This window comes from Lynx rufus, unplaced genomic scaffold (assembly GCF_022079265.1).
Source record: "Lynx rufus isolate CCGP_SWC_20201006 ecotype Redwood Valley unplaced genomic scaffold, mLynRuf1.p SCAF_11, whole genome shotgun sequence".
NCBI lineage: Eukaryota > Metazoa > Chordata > Mammalia > Carnivora > Felidae > Lynx > Lynx rufus.
In genome coordinates, this window is record NW_025814825.1 from 12,966,242 (window position 1) to 12,982,760 (window position 16,519).

Consider the following 16,519-nt stretch of genomic DNA (forward strand, 5'->3'; position numbering starts at 1 on the left):
TGTGTGCTGGGCACTCTGCTCTGTGTTGCGGACCTAGACGTGCTGAGACAGATGGGTCCCTGTCCTCATCTCTGCTCTTAGACCATGCTGAATGTTTTTTGCCATCCCTAGACTTTTTTTTAATGCTTTTGCAGCTGTTGCTCTCTCTTCCTGGTATGACTTCTTTTTTTTTTTTTTTTCCTTTTAACTTTTTTGCCAAGAGAATTTTCTTTGATAGATCTTTTAAACCCTTTGAACCACATTTTCCCCACCTCCTCTTAGGTGAGTTCGATAGGCCTTCCTTAGTGGTCTTTCTTAGCACTTTACTTACATCCTTTCTGTAGTATTGATCCTAATGAATTTGAATGATTTGTTCATGTATGCATCAGCCTGTGTATGTTTGCGTGTGTGTACATATATATGCACACACACACGCACACACACACACACACACACACACCTCTTTCCCATTAGATTGTAAGCTTAGTGAGGGCAAGACCTTGTGATGGTTACCATAATGCTTCCTCAGCTTAATGCCTTAAATACTGATGATCCTTTGCAAATGTTGAATAAGTGAATGAATAACAAACTATCAGATGAACTTGTTTTGTACAGGGCACTGTGGGGGCTTATAAATATGATTAAGATCTGATCAGCCTTCAAGGACCCAACCACGTAGTCAGGGAGATAAAAAACAGATGAGTAGACTGACTGCAGGGCACATTGTGATAAGCGAGCCGCAAGTGACTACCTGATGAGAATTTAATGGGAGAGATGAATTTTCATGAGTGGGTCATGAAATTTTCAGGAGTCCAGATGAGAGGACTTTATTCTTGCTTGTGCCAGATATTGTGAGGGATACACATAATGATAAGAATTTAAGAGTTTCGTAGTCAAGGGGCACCTGGGTGGCTCTGTCAGTTAAATGTCTGACTCTTGATTTCAGCTCAGGTCATGATCTCATGGTTTGTCGGATCGAGTCCCACGTTGGGCTCCATGCTGATAGCACAGAGCCTGCTTGGGATTCTCCCTCCCCACCCTCCCCTTCTCTATCTCTTTCTTGAAGTAACTAAACCTTTAAAAAATTTTTTTAAAAAGTTATGAAAAGAGACTTTTGCAGTCAAGTTGGGCTTGAGAGCAGAGATTGGCAGACTGTGGCCTGTGGGCCAAATTGGGCCTGCCACCTGTTTTGGTACAGTCCGTGAGCTAAGAATGACATCTTACATTTTTAAAATTGTTTTTACAAAAAGAATATTTTGTGATCTGTGAAAGGATATGCAATTCCAGTTTTAGCATCTGTAACGAACTCTTGCCAGAACAGCCGTGGTCACTCATTTCCCGCCCTCCGTGGTGGTGTCTGTGCTACCAATGGCAGAATGGAGTAGTTGCAACAGAGGACTGGCTGACCTGTGGCGCCCGAACTGTTTCCTCTCTGGCCTTTTACAGAACGGTCTGCCCACCCCCTGCGTTAGCAGATGGGAGAGATTCCAATAAAGTAGAGAGGAAGAGAGAGCCCTTCGTATCCAGCGGATTTGTTTGAGTCAAGAGAGTGGGGCAACGAGCACTGCAGTCGTAGTGAAGCTTTAGAGCTGAAATGATGCAGCCGAACCATTTATTTTATAGACAAGGCAGAAGATCAAAACCCTTGTCAAAGTCCACCTGACTCGGAAGCAGAGCTTTGAGGACTGTAGAGCATGATAAGAGTATTGCCGGGGTGGGGCCAGGTCACGAATGGCTTTGCCCTTGAAAAAGGAGGGCCGCAGAACAGAAGTCCCTTCTCTCTCTGAATGTAATGTTCCTTTTTTTTCCCTTGTATTTCTAGAAGGCTTTTGAGCCCTACCTTGAGATCTTGGAAGTATATTCCACAAAGGCCAAGAATTATGTAAATGGACATTGTACTAAGTATGAGCCCTGGCAGCTGATTGCCTGCAGTGTCGTGAGCACCCTGCTGATAGTCTGGGTATATGGCTTCGTCTTCCAGCCAGAGAGTAAGTATACCGCCCCCTCCCGTCTGGAAAGGTAGCGTGGAGTTTCACCAGCTTTAGAACTCATGGCTGATGGATTGGACTAATTTCTTGCCTTTGGTTTGGTTCTGATTTTTAAAATCTGTTTAGATAGGAAGTGGGGCATTGTCTTCTGACTGTAAAATTATAATAAGGTTGTCTACATAAAGTTATAATAGCTACTCGAATGTAACTATTACTACTTTTGTTGATTTTTCTGGATCTGCAGCTTACATAAAAAGTCCTGAGAAATTAGTTGTTGTAAGGATCCACAGGTATCTCAAAGTATGGCTTAAGCCTTTCTCATGTTTAGTTTCTTGCCTGGAACATAATTGTATTGCCCAGAGTTCCCCAAGCAGGAATTTATTACTTTCATTTTAGGCCATCCTTTCACTACAGATTGTGTGAAATTGGGACAGCACTGTTGCAGTGACCATTTGAATGTCTGCTGTGTGCCAGGCACCGTGCTTGAGTCCGGGGATAGCGACGCAGGTTATACAGGGTCCCTGTGCTCTTGGAGTTGAACTTCTGATGTCAGGGGACAGACAGCACACTTTGAGCTTCCTGGGTAGTGACTCAGGGAGCCTAAGGGACATAGTGAAGAGGAGGTCCCTTCTCCGGGAGTGCAGGAAAGGTGAGAAGTGATGTGTTTGCAGATCCGCCATCCTTCCTAGGGTCGCACCCACCCTTCCTCCCCTGCCAAACCTGGTTGCGCGTTCCCTCCTTGTGGATTGTTTCCTCCTGCAGGTTGTGCTTGGTGAGTGAAGTAGGAGTGGTGGGTGTTTCTGTAACACTCCTCTGCACCCCGTCCCCACCCGTAGCAGCGGGTGCCTGAATTAATGGGATTAAAAAACCCAGTAACATTGAAGAGGACTGCTTGTCATTTCTCACTTGTTTAAAATTTCCAGGACCCTTTGCTTCCCTGATAACATCTGTTTCAAGGGGCTCTTTCACTGTACTTTTTCTGCTTTCCTCTTCTTTCCCCAGGAGAGTTAATGTAGAAGCCACATTCTGTTTTACCCGCTTACCCTGCAGAGAGCCACTGAGCTGTTCTAGTAACAGTGAAGGGTTATGGCGTAGTAAACATTGCACTTAAAGTGGAAACGAGAGTTGATGCCCTGTCTCAAATGTAGTTCACTCCAGCTTTAAAAACCCTGCCCTCAGTTTCGGCTCCTGGTCCTTGTAAGATTTTCCCTTAAACTCTGATGTATGGGACTGGCTAACCCTTCTGCCACATCTGCTCCATGGTTTGGAAGGGGACACACAGAGACACAAGGCCCTGTGTCTTTCTGCTCAGGCTTAGCCTGTCCAGGGAAGCATTCTGTTCAGTGGTGCCCACCATCTTGTCCTTCCAGGTGAAGCAGTCTGTTGCAGAGGACTCTAAGGAGTAGCAATAAATATACTTCCCCTTCTTTCTTTTTTATTGTGATTAAAATGTATGTAACATAAAATTTACTATTCTGTGCATTTTCAAGTACATTCAGTTTGTGGCGCAACCGCTCCTACCATCCATCTCCAAAACTTTCTCAGTACCCTGAACTGAAACCCTGGCCCCATTAAATGATAAGCCCCCATTAGCATATTTCCCCCCCAGCTCGTACCAGCCGCCACTCTAAGTACTTCTCCTTTTAAGGTGGTGCATTTGTATAAAGCAACATAAGGTTAGAAGTCTTGAGATTTATATTTCTTTGAGATTTATATTTCTTTGCTCTGATGAGTATGAGCTTCAGGCATTGACTTCCGGCTTTACTTCTGCTGGCCATGGTGCCTGCTTGCATTTTGCTTACCTGGTGGTAGAAGCATGGCCGTCTTAGGTCCTGGTACTTACCTGCCTTTAATGTCGCAAACAGAATATGCTGGCTTCTGTGCACTCTGTGAGAAAATTACTAGTAGCGGCGTGTTTGTGGTATGTGCCATGTAAATCTTTGTAAGCCCAACTCCACATTATTTATTTTTAAAAAAATTTAAGTAGGCTCCATGCCCAATGTGGGGCTTGAACTCACGACCCTGAGATCAAGAGTCACATGCTCCACTGACCAAGATACCCAGGTACCCCTTTTAACTTTATTTATATATTTTTTAATGTTTATTTATTTGAATTTTTTTTAATGTTTATTTTTGACAGAGAGAGAGAGAGAGTGAGGGAGCGAGTGTGAGTGGGGGAGGGGCAGAGAGAGAGATGGAGACACAATGGAAGCAGGCTCCAGGCTCTGAGCTGTCAGCACAGAGCCCGACGTGGGGCTCGAACTCACAGACCATGAGATTGTGACCTGAGCTGAAGTCAGACACTTACCCGACTGAGCCACTCAGGCACCCCATAAGTCGTTTTTAATAACATGTTTTTCTTATTACGAAAGTAGTACATGTCCACTGCAGAAAGGTAGGCAATACCGATAAGCCATAAGAACAAAATGAAAATCTTACTACCTAGAGCTAACCACTATTTACATATGTCTTTTCCTACATTTAAATCTAGTTGAACCAGGGGCGCCTGGGTGGCGCAGTCGGTTAAGCGTCCAACTTCAGCCAGGTCACGATCTCGCGGTCCGTGAGTTCGAGCCCCGCGTCAGGCTCTGGGCTGATGGCTCGGAGCCTGGAGCCTGTTTCCGATTCTGTGTCTCCCTCTCTCTCTGCCCCTCCCCCGTTCATGCTCTGTCTCTCTCTGTCCCAAAAATAAATAAACGTTGAAAAAAAAAAAAATCCAGTTGAACCATACAAAATATCTTTTGTAGGTAAAAGTTTTGAATGTCAACAATTTCATATAGTTTCACACACAACACTTTTTATTTTGTAACTTCTAACTTGAATTTTAGACACAGATCAAAATGTCTTCTCTCTAGAGGTTGGAGATAGTCTTGATAAAATTGCCGTTTTTTTCAGTACCTTGCTCACGTAGGAGAATTGTGCTTACCACTGAACAGTCGAGTTATTTTTAGCATATTGCCCCAGAGGAGTCTAAAGTCTGGACTAGTGATAAATTCTGCTGATCTTCAAACTCTGAATACACTTCTGAGAGGAGAGGATAATTCTGCAACACAGGATGGACGCTGCTACAGATAAGAACAGCAGGCTGTAGGAAGATGGGGGTAGGAGTGTGGGCAGGGGTCAGCAGCCCTCTACGGTGTTATCTCTTCCCTAATTCTGCTCTGTGATTATCAGCTCATATCGCTATAACTTGATGTTGATTTAACTGTGGGGTTGTCCATAGTTCATGAATAGGAATCAGAGTTATGTGGTGGGAGGAGGTCATAACACTCCCAGTTTCTAGCCTTGGCACCTTAACTAACACCCATAAGCTCTCTCAGGCTGTTTCCTCACAGTAAAATGGGCAGAAGTACTACCCGCCTTGCTTAGTCATAGGGTAATATGAGTATCGAGAGGCATAATTTGAAAGGAATCTGTAAGCTGCAAGGAGCTATACGTTGTCCTTGCATTGGCACTTACTATTTCATTACCTTAAAACACTATAATTACTTTTCTTTATGTACCTCTGGGGACTTTTACTTTTGAGATTATCTTTTCGGGTCATGACCACATGATCTTTTCATTTCTAATTTCTCCATCTCCGATCTTACATTTCTGTTCTTCCTACCTGTACTGTTAAATCGCACGCAGAGTTGACTCTGTCCTCCCCGACCCAGCCACATTACTGTACTTCTCAAGGGACTCCTTTTTGCTGAGTTTTAGACCTCTTTCTGCCCCATTAGTTATTTATTTCATCTGTTAAATAAGGGAATTGTTCTGAATTTTTACAGCTTTAATACAGTTAGAAATATCAAATAACAAGCAGCTTAAACGTCCAACGCTAAATTACATGCATTTGATGGGCTGTTATGGTAGTATTTAAAACTATGTTTAGGACGCGTTCTTCACGTAGAAAATTCTGTAATCGAAAAGAAGGCACGGCATTGTACATGCTCTAGGATCACAGCTGTGTACTTCAGTGTGTAGAACTTAAGAGTGGAAGGAAGTACAGTAAAACCTTGGTGTGCGAGCATAATTTGTTCCAGAAGCATGCTTGTAATCCAAAGCACTTGTATATCAAAGTGAATTTCCCCATAAGAAATAATGGAAGCTCAGATGATTCGTTCCACAATCCAAAAATATTCATATAAAAATGAGTATAGTACTGTAATATAATACAAAATAGAAAAATAAGCAGCCTGCACGTTAGAAAACCTTCGTGACTGGTGTGCGGGAGACAAGAGAGAGGAGGGTTATTGTGTAGGACAGCTTTCACTATCACTAACAGAATCACTGCTATCTGTTGACTCAATGGAATCTTTCTTTTTGTGCAATTTTAACAAGGAACCTATCCAATGACCTAGAATAAAGCAGAGCATTCCTAAGCTCACTCTTGGAGGGAAAAGCAAAGGGCCGTCCATAGATGCTTTGAAGTGACAAAAAATACACTAGTGCCAGTTGTGGGCACCTTTGAATGGTCTGAAAAATCACCGATTTCTGCCAAACACTGCGGCCTGAGACCGTGCATCCGAGCATGGGAGATGATTACCCACAATCCTGCAGAGAGAGAGAGAGAGGAAAGAACCATTGGTTCAGTTGCGATCATGTGACATTGGGCGTCATGTACTGCTCGTATTGCAAGACATCGCTTGTTTATCAAGTTAAAATTGATTAGAAATGTTTGCTCGTCTTGTGGAATGTCTTGCTCGCAGAACAAGTTACTTGCAATCCAAGGTTTTACTGTCTTCCAAAGTGTAAACAAAATAGCAACTACAAACAAGTGATTTCAATCCCTTTGTCTTCTTATTCAGTCTCAGACTCAGTTACCTGCTTTGCTCCAGGCATTGACAGAGTATTGGCTCCAGTGCTGGGCCACAGAGGGCAAGGTGGAAAGACAGGCCTGCAACCCAAGCAAAACAACTAGTAAAGATGCAAGGTGTCCTGTCATCAGTGCTAACAGAAGGCACAGATGTAGTCTATGCTTGTCAGAGAGAGTTCCACTGGCCGGGGAAGTTGGAATGCCCACATCTAGAAATGTAGCAGTTCATATTCATTTCCTGCCTGCACAGAAGCTAGGTCTAGGTTCCTTATAGACTCATTTGGGATAACTGAGAATTCCTGCTGTGCATAGAGTCCTGGGTGTCTAGGGCTAAGAAAATTGAGGCTTCAGTGTATTTATTTATTTTTTAATGTTTATTTTTGAGAGAGAGAGAGAGACAGAGGCAGAGTGTGAGCAGGGGAGGGGCAGAGAGAGAGGGAGACCCAGAATCTGAAGCAGGCTCCAGGCTCTGAGCTGTCAGCACAGAGCCCGATGTGGGGCTCGAACTCACGAAACGTGAGATCATGACCTGAGCCAAAGTTGGACACTTAATCGACTAAGCCACCCATGTGCCCCTTGCTTCAGTTGAAGTCCGTGCTCCATCACTGATGTGATCTGTGGCCTTGAGCAAGTTATTAATGCTTGATCCTTAGTTGCCTTTGGATGGTAGGTAATGCTTTCTGTATTGAATCTGAATTCATTAAAAGTTATGATAGTCTGTTTAGATGCCATGCACTTACAATTATTATAACGGACAGGATCAGAATTCCCTATTTGTCCTGTACTCTGCCTGACAGGGAGTCCGATTGGTGTCCGTGATACTGAAGCCCTTTTTAGGTCCAAAAAATGTTGAAATGCTGTCAGGGTGTATGTTGAATGAGAGACTGGAGCATAGATCCTGAAGAAAAAGCGTGGCTTGGTCATTTGTTTTGGGGAAGGGAAGAGAGCTTTTGGGCATCTGAAACCTCAGGAAGGTCACCAGCTCTGAAATGATGTTATTCGACCCAGCATTCTGCTTCTGGGAATTTATGCTCTAGGCACGCGCTGACGTGTGCAGTACCTGTTGCAAAGTTCTTGTTTCACTGTTGTTGGTAATAGGAAACACCAGAAATAACCTAACTGTCCACCATGAAGGAGCAGGTTGAATCAGTTATGATGCATCCATATGGTGGAATATTTTAGAGCTACAAAAATGAGTGAGGAAGTTCTGAGCTTTAAGAGAATATTCCTAAGTAGAAAAACAAGGTCTAATACAGTTACTAGAGTGTGCTACCTTCTGTTTAAAAGGTGAGACAAATAAGATTTTATTTTTATTATTGCTTGTAGAAGCATAAAGAAAGAAAAAAAAGAAAAAAACTCTAGGTAGGTATTGTAGAAATGAATAGTAATAGTGTTTCCCTGAGGGTAGGATGAAAGTCTAGGGAACCGATAAGAGGGAAACTTTTAACTCTGTGTGTGTTTGTTAATTTAAATAACTTTTTGAACCATGTAAATACATTACTTATTTGAAAATTTAAATGTCAGAGCTTTTTTTTTTTTTTACAAAGGAAAGAAACTACGTTTACAATCGGAAGGCAGGTGAGATCGCAGAAGGCGCGCGGAACAGTTCATATATTATGGCTAGCGGGTCGTATCCATGCAAACTTAGGTGGGTAACGGAGCCAATTGTATCTTTTAGGTTTATGGTCAAGGTTTAAAAAGAGATGTTTTAAGCTCATCAGGAAGATGCCTATTATTGGTCGCAAGGTAAGTGGAATCTGTACAGATCTTCTCCCCTACCGCCATCCCCATAATCATTTCCTCTTTCTTCTATTTACCGAACCTAGTGCGAATTCCCAAGGGTGATTTCGTTCCCCACCTCCAAGGAACATCTGACAATGTTTGAAGACCTTTCTGGTTATCACAGCTGAAGGGGAGTGCTATTGGCATTTAGTGGATAGTGGCCGGGGGTGCTGCTAAATATCCTACAGTCCCCCACAGAAAATTATCTGCTCCAAATGTCAGAAGTGCCAAGGTTCAGAAATCCGACTTAACCCTTTCTCGAGCATATTTGACCAAAGGAGAAAGGCCATGTCTGTTAAGGAAGAACTTGAAATTAGAAAACCTGACAGAAGTGGCTTTAGAGCAATATCTGGCCGTGCTGACTTTAGGTATAAATCTGGGGTTGGGTGCTTACTTGGTTTAGACCAGGGTTGGCAGACTTTCTCCGTAAAGGACTAGATAGATAGGAGAGGTCTAGACTTCGCAGGCCATCCCGTGTTTTTCCGAACTCTTCAAGTCTGCCCCTGCAGCAGGAAAGCAGCACAGGGTGATGGGTAAAGGGATGAGCTTGGCTGTGTTCCAGTGAAACTATCTTGATGAAACAGGCCGGGGTCAGATTTGGGCTGTAATTTGCTGACAGGGTTAGAAACTTAGCACTGTTCTCTTGCTCTTTGTACCTGTCTGCGATATAGTATGTTCCCTTCACTGTGTCCTCTCTCCCCTCACCCACGCTGAGGATAAAGACTGTCACCTCTGTACCCTTCCCTCAGGCTCCTTATCACAGAAGAAGATAACAGTGCAGGCCCTGGGCATGCTCGGAAGAAGGCACATGAGTCCCTAATGTCGTCATCTCTCCCAGGGTCCTGCCTGCCCCTCAGCTTTCCTTCAAGCTTCCTTTCACTTTTGGCTCTCAATTCCCTTTCCCTTTTCCCCTCTCCTGACCAAACCAGAAAAGATGTCAGTCATCTTTAACGTTTGACCAAAATTCATTCAGACCCCTGTGCTAACTCTCCCATAACTGTGTATTTATTTTCAGGTGCATTTCCTATAGGGGAAGTAGAAGCAGTTATTGGAGGTAGAAAAGGGGAATGGGAGTGGATAGGCTTTTATTTGACTCCAAATCACCGTAAGCCCTAAAAGGAAATCTACTTGAGTCCTGCTAGAGTTAAGGGATAGGGGGAGGGTGGACTGGATCTCGAAGGATACTAGCATTTTCCCTTCTCACTCCCTGGATTTTTCTGCTCTTTTTCTTCACACATTTCTCCTTCAGTTTCAGATTTTGAGACAAATAAATTCCAGACACTATTATTAAATTCATAAAATAACAATTGGAAGGCACTTAAAACCCATATAATCACCTTTCGTTTTTTAGAACCAGATTTTGAGGCTCAGAGGCAAAAGTTCTTTGTTTCGAGTGACGTGTGTATCCTTGTGTCATTCATTCCCGTAAATTCACTTACTCAACATACAATTAGCACATGCTCTGTCAGATACTACTCTGGATGCTGGGGATATAGAGGGGAGCAAGACCAAGTCCTTGCTCTGTGGAGCTTATATTTTTGTAGGAAAATCAGAAAATAGGTAAACACATAAGAATTTCATTTTTTTTAAAAAGTTTATTTATTTTGAAAGAGACAGTGCACGTGGGGGAGGCGCAGAGAGAGAGAGAGAGACAGACAGAGGATCCCAGGCAGGCTCGATGCTGTCAGCACAGAGCCCAACACAGGACTCGAGCTCATGAAACCTCGACATTACGACCTGAGCCGAAACCAAGAGTCAGATGCTTAACCAACTGAGCCAGCTAGGCACCCCAAGAATTTCATTTTGAAATAAATGTTGTGAAGAAATTAAAATGTAATAGAGGTTCTGAGGCAGGAATGGGGGGGGGTGCTTTCTAATATAACTCATTATCATTTTTTTGTCTCTCTTATTACAACAGCATAGTCTGTGCGTGGAAACTCAGCTTTTTTTTTAATGTTTATTTATTTATTTAGAGAGAGAAAACACAAGTGGGGGAGGGGCAGAGAGAGAGGGAGACAGAATCTCAGGCAGGCTCCACGCTGTCAGCACAAGAGCCCGACTCAGGGCTCGAACTCACGAGCTGTGAGATCATGACCTGAGCTGAAATCAAGAGTCAGACATGGAACCGACTGAGCCGCCCAAGCGCCCCCAAGGCCCAGCTTTCATAGTTTGCTCCTGTTGCACGCTCTCCATTTATGCGGCATAATTCTTCGCGTACATCTTTAAAAATATTTTCGCTTCCGTCACACGCCTTGTGTCCATCACGTGCCTGAGAGCGTGGCCTCTGCTGTCTGCCGGCGCTCGCTCGCGAGGCTGTCGCAGGCGTGTTTCAAAGGTGCGGCTTTCCCTGTGGTTTCACTGGGGGCCACGTCTAAGGAGGTGCTCTTGTGTTGGAATCATCCGAGGCTACAGATGGGAAAATCTAAATGTTTGCAGTCAGATCGTGGGCCTGACACTTTCACCAGTGTGTTGCTGAAACCTTCTCGCTGTCACAGACACAAATTGTGACATGTAGCCCTTTTTCCAGATCTAGCGCCTGACAGTCTCTTAGCACAGATAGCAGCCCCTGCTCTGTTTTGTTTTGTTTTTTCAAACCCTGTTTCTCCTCCCCACCCCTCAGCACTCCCCCAGCACTTTTCACTACCTGACCTTCATTTTTGGTCTCTGCTGCTAAAGATAAGCCTCATGAGAACAGGGGTTATTTTCACTTGTACTGCCTCCCTTATTTTGTCCACTGCGTATCCCTGGCCCATAGTAGTAGTTCAAAAAAGTAGTTCACAGGCTGTTGCGGTGAGGATGAAGAGAAAATAGCCATAGTTGATGAACTGTAGCAGAAAGGACCCCAGCCCCTCCTAGCACTTGAGGGCCAAACAGGACAGGCAGTGGACAACCTGAGGAGGTAGAGTGCAGTCCCCCTGGCATTCTACCAGGGATGTCTTGTGCACGCACGTGAGAAGTTGTGGAGGGCCCCCGGGTTCTGGGTGTGCCCCACATGTGTCTGTCTGTTCAAGGAGCTCATCACCCCCTTGAATACTAGGATCCCTCTTACCGCTTGGCTTATTTTCTGGTGGCTGTTTGTGACTCTACCTCTGTTTCTTTAGCACACACATTGTAGCTGTTGCCAGGACAGGAATAAGGTCCAAGTACTGCTCTCAGAGAGGTGCCGACCCTGGCAAACGCGAAGCGTTCACGTTTACGCGCTCACCACATAAAGCAGTGGTGAGGTGAGCACGGCAGAGGAAAGGTGTGGGGAATTGGATGCATCTTTGACTTTCAGAGAGAAAGATGACGTTTAGTCTTCTAAGAGACATTCCAGAAAATAGCAGGTAGTCAGAGTGGCACCACATCTTGTTAAGAACAAGATGCCGTCGTCCCCGTTTTGCACGCTCGTGTCATGCCCGGCCTTGAGCGGCTGACTTGGTCTCTGCTCACCACACTGTATGCTTCCATCTCCGTGTTAACTTTCTCTCTCTTACCTTTGGAGATCCAAGATAACTTGAACAAGACCAAGGATGATATTAGCAAGAATATGTCGTTCCTGAAAGTGGACAAAGAATACGTGAAAGCCCTGCCCGTTCAAGGTCTGAGCTCGTCGGCGGTTCTGGAGAAACTCAAGGAATACAGCTCTATGGGTATGATTCTTGGCAAATGCGAGCTGTTGACTTCCTTAACGTGGCTGGTCTGGTCATCGTTTCATGATTGTACAGGTTAAGAACAGTTCACCCTTGGAACTTAGATGCTCGTGAGAGCCCATCCCGTCTCAGAGGCTGAATTTCTTTCTTTTTTTTTTTTTTTAAAGTTTAGTATTTTTTTTTGACGGAGAGAGAGTGAGAGACAGAGCATGAGTGGGGGAGGGGCAGAGAGAGAGGGAGACACAGAATCCAAAGCAGGCTCCAGGCTCTGAGCTGTCAGCGCAGAGCCCGATGCGGGGCTCGAACTCACGGACCGCGAGATCATGACCTGAGCCGGAGTCAGAGACTCAACTGACTAAGCCACCCAAGTGCCCCTGAATTTCTTTTTTTAAAAAATTATATGTAAATTCATCCTTCATCCATAAAGCAAAACAGTCTCCTGAGACAGTGGAACTTGGTCCCATTTCCTTTGGTAAGCCTGAATAAAATAGGTACATTTGTCTTTTAAAAAAACAATGAAAATGAAATACGGATTCATTATAGAAATTGTGAAATCTGCACAAAGGCACAAAAGAAAATAAAAAGTGACTCTAATTCTATTATCCAAGATAAACACAGATGAGATCCACATATAAGTCAGAGGTGTCAGTGTTTTTGTGTAACACAAACACACGTACACATACATGTACATGCATGAGTGTATAAAGGAAGGATGAATATACCGAGTAGCTCAATGTTTAAGAGTGTAGCCCACGGAGTCAGCCTGGATTCCCACTCTGGTTAGGCCACCTAAATATGATCTTGGGTGAGTTACTTGACCTGTGTCTCAGTCTCTGTCTTTCTACAGTAGGGATCATGATAATAGAATTTACTTGAATAATCATAGAGATCAAACAGGATGATACAGGTAAATGTATAATAACTGGCATATTGTAAGTACTCAATAAATGTTAACTTATGAATACAAATACATGTTTGTTGCAGATTAAGATCATATTACAAATATTTTAAAAAATAAGCTTTCTGGTTTGTCATCGTTTTAGATTAGAAGAGAACTTGCAAATGTCATACATACAGAGATTTCCCATACGCCCCTCACCCTGCTTCTCCTGATGTTAACACCTAAACTAACCACGTTAACACTGGTTAAAACAGTAGTTAACTAAACTGCAAATTCTGTTCCTGTTTCACCAGCTTTTCCTCTAGTGTCCAGGATACCACATTGCATTTCAACAAACACACTTAAAATTTTCTACTTTGACGTGTTGAGTTTTTGACATCAGATTGTATAAAATTAGATGCAGTCCAGGATTTATAGGTGATGGAAAGCAGGGATCAGCACTCTGAGACCTTTGTATTGAAAGTTTCCATGATTATGAGGGCAGGTTGCTGCCACTATATTTCCTTCCTTTCCATTTTTAACTCATTGTCCATTGCCATATTCTGTAGCACAGGTAAAATGACAGGAAATGAAACCATGTATCCTATTTTCGGAAGGCTGGTGGCCTCTAATCTGAAGACATACATGATACAGTCAGTCCAGTGTCCTTTAAGGAAGAGGGAAAGTCACACTGGCAGCAAGCCAGAGTTTGGCAGATGAGCTGAGAGTGAGGACGTTCACTGCTCAGTCTTCTCTCTTGTTGGAGCTGAAGATCTTGGCTTGATAGAGCCCATGGCTACAGTTTTCAGTCCGTACGTCTCTGTAATTGCCTTCTCACTGTGCACTTTCAGTAGGGCACAGCTGTCCTGTAGCGAAAGGACCTGGGATAGCCACGCCGGCAGATTTGTTGATAACAATGTAGACTGCCTTTGGAGAAGCACGTCAGACAGGAAGTGGAAAGTTAGACCTCACGTTCTGGTCAGGAACCTTTCTTCTGAGCTTGATCCCAGTGTTGACCGCGTTCCTGATGCTGAGTGCTACTACATGTGTTGCCAGAAGGATGTGGCTAATTGTCGGGGGAGTGGGTTCCAGGCTCGTGCGAAGGAGGGGACACTGAGACCAGGGGCCGATGGTACGTGCATCATCGTGGTTTGTCTGGTCAGGGATTCAGTTCCCGGACTCCAACTCTGATGAGAGTGTACTGCCAGTTCATACTTTCTGCCAACTCTGCTCGTAACGCTCCTCACACTTCTTTGACTGGGTAGGAAGGGAGAGAAGAAGGAACCTCTTGCAGAAAAAAGTCAAGTTAGTCATACAGAGACCAGAAAATGAGTAGAAGTAAAGGAAAATTTTTCTCCTTAGAAGATAGTTGGGGATGATGACAGCGTCTTCATTGCACTATATATTTTTTTAATGTTTGTTTATTTTTGAGAGAGAGCATGCACAAGGGGAGGGGCAAAGAGAAGGGAGACACAGAACTCGAAGCAGGTTCCACACTCAGAGCTGTCAGCACAGAGCTGGATGCAGGACTCGAACCCACAAACTGATATCATGACCTGGGCCATAGTCAGATGCTCAACCGACCGAGCCACCCAGGCGCCCCTGGACTATCTGTATTATACCTGGGTGCTGTGAATATCTTTGCACACCGTTGTTGATAGTAACGGAAGATCTTTCATCTTTATTTTGCTGCGATAGCTCTTTATTGGAATGCTTTTTCTTGATTTATTATAAGAACACCTTTGAGTTTCCACTCAGACTTTGGGGTTTCTTTTGTACCAGTGGGATTAACTTCTTATTTCTTCCTTATTAGAACCTGAGTGTAGGGGCGCCTGGGTGGCTCAGTCGGTTGAGCATCGGACTTCGGCTCAGGTCATGATCTCGCGGTCTGTGAGTTCAAGCCCCGCGTTGGGCTCTGTGCTGACCTCTTGTTCAGAGCCTGGAGCTTGCATCAGATTCTGTGTCTCCCTCTCTCTCTGCCCCTACCCCGCTTGTGCTCTGTCTCTCTCTGTCAAAAATAAATAAATATTAGAAAAAAATTTTTTTTTAATAAAAAAAAAAGAACCTAAGTGTCTTCCCAAAAGTTCCTGTTTACTGACTCACTGGTTTTAACTTTCTCTACAGATGTCTTCTGGCAAGAAGGGAAGGCGTCCGGAGCTGTGTACAGTGGGGAGGAAGAGCTCACCGAACTCCTCGTGAAGGTGAGTGCCAGTCAGTTTTTCTCCTTAGGTGGGTAATTAAAATAAAATATTACGTAGGGGCGCCTGGGTGGCTCAGTTGGCTAAGCATCCGACTTCCGCTCGGGTTATGATCTCATGGTTCGTGGGTTTGAGCCTTGCGTTGGGGCTCTGTGCTAACAGCTCGGAGCCTGGAGCCTGCTTCGGATTCTGGGTCTGCCTCTCTCTCTGCCCCTCCCCTGCTCATGCGCGTGCTCTCTCCCCCCCTCTCTCTCTCTCTCTCTCTCTCTCTCTCTCTCTCTCTGAAAAATAAATAAACATTAAAAAAATTACTTAAGGAAAGCGTATTGTTAAAAATAACTTCAGAGAGTCTCTCTTTACCCACACATAGGTGAATATGAATCGTACTGTTAGAGATCTCTTCAGTCTGTAAAAAAGTACAACATGACCTATGTTTTTAGGCTTTATACATGCCCTGTGTAGAAGGCAGATTGCTAGGGAAGGTAGTCCCCCATCATTTGAGGTTATTAATGACCAGACATATTTTGTTTGCTAAGAAGGGATGAGGAACAGAAATTTGGTCATCATTTCCTATACTTCCCACATCTCAAATCAGATGATCTGAGAATGAGCAGTAGGCTCACTCATAATTCAGATAATTCTTGTTTTCTGTTGACTTTAGAGTTGCCTATAGCTTCTTCCTTTTCTAATCAAATTTATTTCTTAAACCCTACTTTGTCATGTAAAATTGGCATGGGCCTTATGGTCTCTAAGGTCTTTGTGTTTGATTATAATAACTATGAAACTGCTCATACCTTACTAAATATTACAGGTTTTGCTCTGCTATGTCTTGACATAGTGCTCTGATCTTATTCTCTGCTTAAAAATCTTTCAGTGGCGAGGTGCCTGCGTGGCTCAGTCAATTAAGTGTCTGACTCTTGGTTTTGGCTCAGGTCATGATCTCACCACCATGAGACCAAGCCCTACTTTGGGCTCCACGCTGAGTGTGGAGCCTACTCGGGATTTTCTCTCTCTCTCTCTCTCTCTCTCCCTCCCTCTCCCCAAAACAAACAAACAAAACAAAAACAAAACCACAAAAAAACAAAAAACAAAAAACTTACAGTGGCTTCCCACTACCTACAGGATAAAACCCAAGCTGCTTTTGTAGCAGAAGATGTAAACCCCGTCAGGAGCCAGCTTCCTACCTGTATTTTTAACCACTTTGTTACTTTCCCACGTAAACTTAAACTTTCACGTTTTCTCTTCGCGGCACATAGCTCACT

At 43.9% G+C, this 16,519-nt stretch overlaps 1 protein-coding gene across 2 annotated transcripts in view; it reads left to right on the forward strand.

Annotated features, from left to right (window-relative positions):
- Window positions 1-16,519, forward strand: part of SGPL1 (sphingosine-1-phosphate lyase 1) — a 59,239-nt gene that overhangs the window by 23,336 nt on the left and 19,384 nt on the right. For both annotated transcript variants that reach the window (XM_047072887.1, XM_047072888.1), the window contains exons 3-6: window positions 1,802-1,967; window positions 8,444-8,511; window positions 12,032-12,179; window positions 15,184-15,260. In XM_047072887.1, coding sequence (XP_046928843.1) covers window positions 1,802-1,967; window positions 8,444-8,511; window positions 12,032-12,179; window positions 15,184-15,260 — 459 coding nt within the window. The remainder of the gene's footprint in view (window positions 1-1,801; window positions 1,968-8,443; window positions 8,512-12,031; window positions 12,180-15,183; window positions 15,261-16,519) is intronic.